Consider the following 11,017-nt stretch of genomic DNA (forward strand, 5'->3'; position numbering starts at 1 on the left):
AGTTGTGTGTTCGATTCCCACAGAGAACCAGTATGGAGAAATAATACGTAAGAAAATGTATACACTCACTAAACCTGTCTCTCCTTTCTGGGGAGGTTCCCATTGCTTGGAAGACAGCCACGGGTTGTCCTTTATTTAAAGGAGGAGATCAAGCTGATCCTAACTGTTATAGGCCTATTTCTATGTTGCCCTGTTAATCAAAAGTGTTGGAAAAACTTGTCAATAATCAACTGACTGGCTTTCTTGATGTCTATAGTATTCTCTCTGGTATGCAATCTGGATTCCGCTCAGGTTATGGATGTGTCACTGCAACCTTAAAGGTCCTAAATGATGTCACCACACATTTTTTATTTTTTATGTAGCAATGTTTAACAAAGTTAAAGATCCATAATCAATGAAAGCTAGAAACCAGGCTTCTAGGGTAGGAGAACAACAACCTATTTACTGTATGATGAGAAACCATGAATGATTTAATATACAATAAGTACAACTTCTATTTCTCTATAAACACAGAGCTTTGAATGTGTGAATTCAAGCAAAATGATTGGTTTCTGAACATTATTGAATATGTTCGTGCTAAACAAATGTTCAAAAATTTATTTTATTTAAAAATGTATGCAATATCAACATTCTAGAATATAAATTATGTCAAACAATGTGAGGAAACTGTTCAGAAGTTGGATGTAGAATTGTTGCAGTGTAAAAAATAAAACTTCCACAAGGTATTTTCTCTTCACTGAAAACATAACTCATGGTAGACTTTAGAGGGTAAAAAGTGTATAAAATTGATATTTTCTATTTCTGTCACTTACATGTTGGCTCTGATTTATGCACCATGATATAAAACAACAAAGCGAATGGGATAAAAAAATTAAAAATACAGTGGGTTGATTGCACAACAGACCCAAATAAACAGACCAAGCAATATAAGCAAATAGCACGATATGCAGGCATCACTCCATGGAACACATAGCTGTGTGTGTTCCAGTTATTTCAATGGTTTCCTCTGCTCATGCCCACCAATGTGGCTCAGACCGGTGGTCATAAAGCAAAGGAGACATAGGCCTAGGAAACCATTTCAGATTTATTGAGACGTGGCCTCACACAGACTTGATCATCATGCGGCTGGCTCGGGCCGAGTATGGGGCAGGTCCTTTCCAGGTCTCCCAGTGGAGGCCGGAGGCCCAGCCGATGTGTTCGCCGGCGGGGTGCCAGTCTCCATTCAGGATGGCGGAGCCGCAGCGGCTGTACCACCACCCTCCTCCCTCCGAGAAGCTGCACTCGTTCTCGGCGATGTCGCCAAAGATGCAGGGTGAGCAGCCGTCATTGTCCTTGTCGGTTGTGCTGAAGCCAAAGCCATTCTGGTCAATGCCGGCGTATTTCCCACGGATGGCATCACCTACGGAGAGACAGGGAGTGATGAAGAGAGAACACTCTTGATTGTATTGACTTCCAAAGCCTACACCATTTAAAAATATCAACCCAGCATACATATCATATGACATATTATGTCATGTGTAGAAGTCCCATTGCTGCCACCAAATGTGAAATACTATAACACTGCAGTAAATAATATGACCACTGTCCCCCTGTGCTGTTGAAATTAACTGTTACCTGCGTTGCCCTTGTAGGCTCCAACGTTCAGCTTATAGGCCCCCCTCTCCGGGCCCAGACGGAAGTCACTGTACTCAGCGAAGGCAGTGCCGCCTTCAAAGTCCCACAGGTCGACCCGCATAGTCGATCTCCGCCCCCTGCCCCCCTTGGTTAGAGCAAACACCTTACTCAGACCCAGCCAGTGGTCCTCTAGGAAACAACAGGGAAGAGCACTGAATTGAGAAGTGAAAAACAGACAGTATAGGGAACTCTCTATAAATTGCCTTAGAGGTAATATACACTGCTCAAAAAAATAAAGGGAACACTTAAACAACACAATGTAACTCCAAGTCAATCACACTTCTGTGAAATCAAACTGTCCACTTAGGAAGCAACACTGATTGACAATAAATTTCACATGCTGTTGTGCAAATGGAATAGACAAAAGGTGGAAATTATAGGCAATTAGCAAGACACCCCCAAAAAAGGAGTGATTCTGCAGGTGGTGACCACAGACCACTTCTCAGTTCCTATGCTTCCTGGCTGATGTTTTGGTCACTTTTGAATGCTGGCGGTGCTCTCACTCTAGTGGTAGCATGAGACGGAGTCTACAACCCACACAAGTGGCTCAGGTAGTGCAGTTCATCCAGGATGGCACATCAATGCGAGCTGTGGCAAAAAGGTTTGCTGTGTCTGTCAGCGTAGTTTTCAGAGCATGGAGGCGCTACCAGGAGACAGGCCATTACATCAGGAGATGTGGAGGAGGCCGTAGGAGGGCAACAACCCAGCAGCAGGACCGCTACCTCCGCCTTTGTGCAAGGAGGTGCACTGCCAGCGCCCTGCAAAATGACCTCCAGCAGGCCACAAATGTGCATGTGTCTGCTCAAACGGTCAGAAACAGACTCCATGAGGGTGGTATGAGGGCCCGACGTCCACAGGTGGGGGTTGTGCTTACAGCCCAACACCGTGCAGGACGTTTGGCATTTGCCAGAGAACACCAAGATTGGCAAATTCGCCACTGGCGCCCTGTGCTCTTCACAGATGAAAGCAGGTTCACACTGAGCACATGAGCACATGTGACAGACGTGACAGAGTCTGGAGACGCCGTGGAGAACGTTCTGCTGCCTGCAACATCCTCCAGCATGACCGGTTTGGCGATGGGTCAGTCATGGTGTGGGGTGGCATTTCTTTGTGGGGCCGCACAGCCCTCCATGTGCTCGCCAGAGGTAGCCTGACTGCCATTAGGTACCGAGATGAGATCCTCAGACCCCTTGTGAGACCATATGCTGACACATCCACATTTGTGGCCTGCTGGAGGTCATTTTGCAGGGCGCTGGCAGTGCACCTCCTTGCACAAAGGCGGAGGTAGCGGTCCTGCTGCTGGGTTGTTGCCCTCCTACGGCCTCCTCCACGTCTCCTGATGTACTGGCCTGTCTCCTGGTAGCGCCTCCATGCTCTGGACACTACGCTGACAGACACAGCAAACCTTTTTGCCACAGCTCGCATTGATGTGCCATCCTGGATGAACTGCACTACCTGAGCCACTTGTGTGGGTTGTAGACTCCGTCTCATGCTACCACTAGAGTGAGAGCACCGCCAGCATTCAAAAGTGACCAAAACATCAGCCAGGAAGCATAGGAAACTGAGAAGTGGTCTGTGGTCACCACCTGCAGAATCACTCCTTTTTTGGGGGTGTCTTGCTAATTGCCTATAATTTCCACCTTTTGTCTATCCCATTTGCACAACAGCATGTGAAATTTATTGTCAATCAGTGTTGCTTCCTAAGTGGACAGTTTGATTTCACAGAAGTGTGATTGACTTGGAGTTACATTGTGTTGTTTAAGTGTTCCCTTTATTTTTTTGAGCAGTGTATTATAGACATAAATGAATTTAAATTTGGCCAACATTGGCTCAGCAAAGTACACAGTTTACAGTATTAGTTGCTGATGAAATGTGAGGTGCTCAGAGGGACCCTTCATTACTCCGTATATGCCCAAAGCCTTGTTTGTACACTGCCCACTTCCTGTTGAAAAGAACCTCTGCCCCGGAGCGCCTCTGAAAGACTGTCCAGCCTCCGTCCGCCAGCATCTCACAGTACACCTGTATACAACATCAATGTACTTTTGAATCAACAAATAGTTTTTTTGTGAACAAAAACGGTCCAAGAATGGAACTGTGTAGAACTTCAGTAACTCTGGCAAGCCTGGCGACACCTTCAACATTCCATTGCTAAGCTTTACTTCCCCTGTGTGGCTGTGTAACCAAATGACAACAGTAGATATAGTACCTGGCATAAATATTTAGATGTTTCCATACCTTAAAGGGAATCTGACTCCTGCAGGTTGAATGACATACACTCCACTGGTGGCTCGAGGGGAGAGAGTTTTGATCTGTGTGCAATCTGTCCCTGAAACAAGCAAACACACATGCACATACAGCACATGAACTCTTGTCTTTCCAATGTAAGTGATTAAAAAAAATAACTAACACTTACCTTGAACAACTAAAGGTGTTTTCTGGCCCTGTACAAAACCAGTAGATAAGTAATGGTTACTCCCAGGTTTAAAGGAATAACATGTTTCTCTGTTTTTCAGTGCTAACTGACTGTGTATTTACCTGAGTCTGGTCAGTGAGGCAGATAAGACAGACCACCAGTCCAGCAAAAAATATCCTATTCCACATTTTGTCCAATTTTCTGAGAGACAGAGGGAGAGATGAAATGTCATTTTAGTTACTTTTTCTTCTGTTGTTTCCTTATTATCCCTGTGTGACCCAACATTGTAAAAATGCAATGTTTCCTAAATTGCATCCTGTACAAGTCCTAAACAGAAAACTGATGTCAAACATAGATAATATCCTTAGACCCAAATCTATCTCTTAGTAGTATTCGGTGTGTGTTAGTATGATTATTATGGCATCAGTAACCTGTCCACATCTGAAACCACACTGGTCCCCTACACAAGCAAGCATTTGTTGTAGGCCATTCTTGCAAGTAAATTACTTTTTCTGTCTCCTCTAAAATGTAGTGATTATGTAGAAAACCAAAAATTGAGAAACAGACATTCTGAGCCAGAGCTACTGTACTTTTGTGTTAGAAAACTCAAACATTTGGAGAGAACTTGAAACATCACCATATCCACTCCATTAACAGAACAGTAAACACCATACATGTTCCCAAATAAGGGAAAAGGAAAAATTATAGATAATTTTTTGTTATGCTGCCATCATTAGACATTTCACACAGGATAAATACTATGCATAATATATCACATAATATAATATTATAATCGCAAATTTGAAATTGACATCGTGTGATTCACATATGTAGAGAAAACCTACCTCCTCCCGTGTATTCCTTTATGGTGTATCGTCTACGACCAGTCAGTTTAAAGTTCATTCAGAGAGGATTGCTTGTAAGCCTATTTATTTATTGACTCAAGCACCGCCTTCTGCACACACCCTGACTCCACGTTTCCAGTTTAGTGTTCTCAGATGCCTCAAAGTATCACAGACAGGGCTCACAGACAGGGAGATTTCACTTAAGGACCAATGGAAGGTTCTAAAATGTGAAAACTCCTCCCAACCGGGACACAGGGCCATGCAAAATGAACTTGCCCATAGTGTTGTTGCGGGAAAAACACTCCCCCACACCGTGCTTGTGCTAATGTTATTGTGGGCGATCCCTGTTACTCAGAGCCCCCGCTCCAAAGCAAAACACTCTTGACATTCCAATACTGGACTTTACAGGAAATTACAAACAGCCAGGAATACACACAGCACAGTCCAATGAACAATAAATCAAGTAAAAGTACAGACACTCTTGTTACCAACTCCATATGTGTTTATATCTCAAATGTCTTTAGATATATCCTATTCAAAAACAAAAAAAAACATATTTTTAAAGCATTTTTTCCCCACTTTCAACACATCACATAATATAAATTAACATAACATTGTGTGAAACCTTGCCTCTTGTATTAAGATTTATTATTAAGATATACATTATTTTATTTATGGATTCAAGAGATTGTGTGTAGATACAGTTTTTATCCACTGTTCTAAGATGAAGACCATTTGCGGGTGTTAGTAAGATGATCAATGATTATGTTCCTGAATGTATGAGTTTATTTGATTATATCTCTTCAATCATGCACACACTACATGGTGTGTGTGAAATAATCTAAATGCATGCAAAATTCAAGTGTGTGTGTGTGTGTGTGTGTGTGCATAGACACACAGTCAGGGTGCTCCTGGTCTCTCCAACACAGACAGGTCACTGACTGATTACCTGAGTCTTCATTCACCATCAGTTTATTCTACTGACTGACATCCAGGAGCACTCTGAAGTATACACTCTGAACTACCTCCCTTGACATTAACCCAACTGACTCAGAACAAAGAGGAGGGTTCCATCATTGAAAAGCGGAATGGACCTAGAACAGTGCCCTGAGGAACACCATCTACATCTTTCTCCACTGTCAGTTGAGTTTTGGGGTCAGGGAGGCACTATGACAATCAGGTGACACAGATCTCTCGTGCCCACACAGGAGGCTTGCTGTCATATGGGACACCATTTTGGTTTCCATCTGTCCTCCCCTCATCCTGCCTTCCCTCTTTGTCTTTCTCCATCCCTTTCTTGTCCCTCTCTCCAAATGTTTTAGGCCCACCAGGTAGTTCTGACTCAGGTTGGACAGAGTAGGGGTTCACTAGAACTTTTAGAACTCTGCAGACCTGAGAGATTGAACAAGAGTTGATTTAACATAATGAGCAATGATATACAGGGTTGGGTACTAACGGATTACATGTAACAGGGATGACGTAATTAGACTACAAAAATAAAGCAACTAATCAACCCAGATTACAAAAAATAAAATAATAATGGGATTACAGTTAGTCTTAAAAACAGCTAATTACATTTTGGATTATCTGCATGTGTTTGACTCAAGCACACTGAAGTAGCAGGTTTTTACATTTTAAGCAGATGCTATTATCCTGAGTGACTTACAGGAGCATAATAAAGTCAAGGGCCTTGCTCAAGGGCACATCAGATTTTCCACCCAGTTGGCTCGTGGATTTGAACCAGCGACCTTTCAGTTACTAGCATAACGTTCTTATTAACTGCTAGACAGACAGCCCGGAAGTCACCTTTCAGAGAGAATGGAAGCTTTTCCCAGCCATTCGAATCTATTTTAAACTAAAAACATCAGACCCCCACTTCCTGAGAACTGAATCATCCCAAATATCATCAGGATCTTTGGTTCGAAAAGATTTTTTGGGTTAGTCAACACAGCTCCATTCTGTTCATTTTCCAAGTACTGGGATGACACACATGACAAATCAGCTGCTTACTCAGCTAAACCTCTAGTTTCAGTAGAAATGAGTATACAAAAATCTACCCATCTGCCTTTCAGATAGAGCTACGTGTTGTGCAAACTTAGAATAGTCCACATTCAAAATATTTGCACAATTGATCATCCAACTCATGAAATATTCTGATTACTCCTGGATCTGTTACATCTGTCTTTTGACGGCTTTATCATAGTAGACTGTTATAGGTCAGACATTCATGGTTGGGTCAGACATTTATGTGTGGAACAGACATTCATAGCTGGGTCAGACATTCAAAATAACATTTCCTCTTTTACTGGCCACGATCTGCTTGGTGGCTGGGTGGAGGCCCATTGCAGGCCCATTGCACAACCAAAGAATGAGTGTTGAATGCTTTCCTTGGAACTTGACAGTGAAGCTGACCTTTTAGCAGTGATGCAATTTCATCAAGAAGATGCATAAGGCAGCTGAGCCAGCGCTTGCCTAAAGATATCTGCAGCATCAACTGAGGCAGATGCTGGCTAACCAAAGAAGTAATCCCAAAGTAATCAGATTACATTACTCATTTCGAGTAATCCAATGGATTACATTACTAATGATATATTATGTAATTTGTAATCAGTTACTGATTACATTTTTCAATTAATCAGCCCAACCATGGATATACAGTACCGTGAGCTCCAAAAGTGTTGGCACAGTGACACATTTGTTGTTGTTTTGGCTCTGTACTCCAGCACTTTGGATTTGGCTATGAGATTAAAGTGCAGAGTGTCAACTTTAATTTGAGGGTATTTTCATCCATATTGGGTGACCATTTAGACATTTCAGCACTTTTTGCACATACCGGTAGTCCCTCCATTTTAGGGGGCCAAAGTATTGGAACAAATTCACTTAAGTGTATTAAAGTAGTCAAAAGTTTAAGATTTGGTCCCATATACCTAGCAAGGAATATTCCTAGCAATGTGTCACTGTCCCAATACTTTTGGAGCTCACTGTATACTGTAATATCACTACAAACAGAAAGTGCAACAACAAAAATATTCACCATGTGTTGATAGCTACAGTGTATGAAGTAGATACAACATGTCAATTCTATACCTCTGAGAAGTCAAAATGTTCTGCACTGCATTCTGGGCAATGTAGTTGCGGAGCACCACGGGTGGGTTGGTGCTGTCCATCACACGGATCCTCTCTTCCTCTATGGTACACACCTCCCTTGCTCCATCACACTCCTTCACCAACCACTTCCTGGGTCATCGAACACACAGGGGGGATGATGTAAACCATGATGACAGCGTGAAACAGAGGAGGCTGGTGAGGGGAGGACAGCTCATAATAATTAATAGAATGGAGTGAATGGAATGGTATAAAACACATAGAAAACAGGTGTTTGATGTGTTTGAGACCATTCCATTTATTCTGTTCCAGCCATTACTATGAGCCCGTCCTCCCAATTTAAAATGCCACCAGCCACCACTGGCGTGCAACAATACCAAGAAAGTATGGATCAATTCATGTATGCTTTGGTATGCAGAAAGCATGCTATTTCTTTGATCAATAACCAAGTAAGTGGTTTTGATTGAGTAGGATCCTCGATCCGGCATCTCCTAACTAACCAACCTGTACTGATTGATCCAGCATAGCCAATCCTCTCTCTGCTTTGCCCTCAGCTCTTCCTGATTGGTGCTCAGCAGCTCCTTCAGCCTGCCCATCTTCTCCAGCTGATGGTCGGTCTGCCACCAGGCCAAACATGGCTGGGTTGGTCTGGGCCAAAGAGAGGACCATAGCCAGCTCACTGTGTGCATAGAGGGAGTCAAGAGAGAGGTAAAAACTGAGACTAAGGGGCTAGATTGAAAACATTAACTAGGAGAATGGGCAATATTGTGCAAGTTAGCTAATTACTTGGGGATAACTATATGAATATGAATAAATACACTGAGGTGCTATATCTGACATACATTAGCATGTGTAGCTAATATTGCTAGCTACCTACTTAACCAGACAGATAATAAAAATGTATAGCAACCTTAAACAAGTCCTTCCGCACTTAAACAGCTTTAATTTACAGATTATCCTTTTATGATTTTTCTCCAAATCGCTGATTGCACATCAAGGGTACAATGAAGGATGATATTAGGAACCACAACATCTTGCAAACGTGGATAGGAACATCCCGACAAGCAAACATTTCTGAGACCATTTGTTAGGTTAAACTACTGTATAGCACAGTTGTTGGGGTTTGCCTATTGTATAGCCCAGTCATTTGTTAGGTTAACCTACTGTCACGTTCCTGACCTTATTTCCTTGGTTTAGTCTTTGTTTAGTTGGTCAGGACGTGAGCTGGGTGGGTGTAGTCTATGTTTTGTGTTTCTATGTTGGGTTTGTTGTTTGGCCTAATATGGTTCTCAATCAGAGGCAGGTGTTTTGCATTGTCTCTGATTGGGAACCATATTAAGGTAGCCTGTTTGCACTGTCGGTTTGTGGGTGATTGTTTCCTGTCTTTGTGTTCTGCACCAGATAGGACTGTCTCGGTTTTCACGTTTGTTATTTTGTATTTTGTATAGTGTTCACGTTATCGTATTTTTGTTATTAAACATGCTGAACACTAGCCGCGCTGCAGTTTGGTCCTCCTCTCCTTCATCCCAGGAAGAAAGCCGTTATACCTACTGTATAGCCCAGTCATTTGGGGTTAACCTACTGTATAGCCCAGTCATTTGTTAGGTTAACCTACTGTATTGCCCAGTCATTTGGAGTTAACCTAATGTATAGCCCAGTCATTTGTTAGGTTATCCTACTGTATAGCCCAGTCATTTGGGGTTAACCTACTGTATAGCCCAGTCATTTGGGTTAACCTACTGTTTTGCCCAGTCATTTGGGGTTAACCTACTGTATAGCCCAGTCATTTGTTAGGTTAACCTACTGTATAGCCCAGTCATTTGGGGTTAACCTACTGTATAGCCCAGTCATTTGGGGTTAACCTACTGTATAGCCCAGTCATTTGGGGTTTGCCTACTGTATAGCCCAGTCATTTGGTTTGCCTACTGTATAGCCCAGTCATTTGGAGTTAACCTACTGTTTTGCCCAGTCATTTGGGGTTAACCTACTGTATAGTCCAGTCATTTGGGGTCAACCTACTGTATAGCCCAGTCATTTGGGGTTAACCTACTGTCTAGCCCAGTCATTTGAGATTACCCTACTGCATAGCCAAGTCATTTGAGGTTTGCCTATTGTATAGCCCAGTCATTTGTTAGGTTAACCTACTGTATAGCCCAGTCATTTGGGGTTAACCTACTGTATAGCCCAGTCATTTGTTAGGTTAACCTACTGTATTGCCCAGTCATTTGGGGTTTGCGTACTGTATAGCCCAGTCATTTGGGGTTTGCCTACTGTATAGCCCAGTCATTTGGGTTTTGCCTACTGTAAAACCCAGTCATTTGGGGTTTGCGTACTGTAGAGCCCAGTCATTTGGGGTTTGCCTACTGTATAGCCCAGTCATTTGGGGTTTGCCTACTGTAAAACCCAGTCATTTGGGGTTTGCCTACTGTATAGAAAGTCATTTGGGGTTTGCCTATTGTATATCCCATTCATTTGTTAGGTTAACCTACTGTATAGCCCAGTCATTTGGGGTTAACCTACTGTATAGCCCAGTCATTTGGGGTTTGCCTATTGTATAGCCCAGTCATTTGGGGTTTGCCTTCTGTATAGCCAGTCATTTGGGGATTGCCTATTGTATAGCCCAGTCATTTGTTAGGTTAACCTACTGTATAGCCCAGTCGTTTGGGGTTTGCCTACTGTATAGCCCAGTCATTTGTTAGTTTAACCTACAATATAGCCCAGTCGTTTGGGGTTTGCCTACTGTATAGCCCAGTCATTTGTTAGGTTAACCTACTGTATTGCACGGTCATTTGGGGGTTTTCTACTGTATAACCCAGTCATTTGGGGTTTGCCTACTGTATAGCTCAGTCAGTTGTTAGGTTAACCTACTGTATAGCCAAGTCATTTGGGGGTTAACCTACTGTATAGCCCAGTCATTTGGGTTATCCTACTGTCTAGCCCAGTCATTTGAGGTTAACCTACTGCATAGGCCAGTCATTTG

The 11,017-nt window shown here is 42.7% G+C and overlaps 1 protein-coding gene across 1 annotated transcript; it reads right to left on the bottom strand.

Annotated features, from left to right (window-relative positions):
- Positions 1-585: 585 nt before the first annotated feature.
- LOC120031853 (angiopoietin-4-like) lies at positions 586-5,064 on the bottom strand. The gene is made up of 8 exons (XM_038977670.1): positions 4,933-5,064; positions 4,210-4,288; positions 4,088-4,115; positions 3,910-4,000; positions 3,834-3,846; positions 3,576-3,693; positions 1,615-1,803; positions 586-1,399 (listed from the first exon to the last, which is right to left on the bottom strand). Exons 2-8 carry the CDS (start codon positions 4,273-4,275, stop codon positions 1,101-1,103), a joined length of 804 nt encoding a protein of 267 aa, XP_038833598.1. The 5' UTR covers positions 4,276-4,288; positions 4,933-5,064; the 3' UTR covers positions 586-1,100.
- Between the last annotated feature and the right edge of the window lie 5,953 nt (positions 5,065-11,017).

The sequence above is a fragment of the Salvelinus namaycush genome, chromosome 38 (genome assembly GCF_016432855.1).
Source record: "Salvelinus namaycush isolate Seneca chromosome 38, SaNama_1.0, whole genome shotgun sequence".
NCBI lineage: Eukaryota > Metazoa > Chordata > Actinopteri > Salmoniformes > Salmonidae > Salvelinus > Salvelinus namaycush.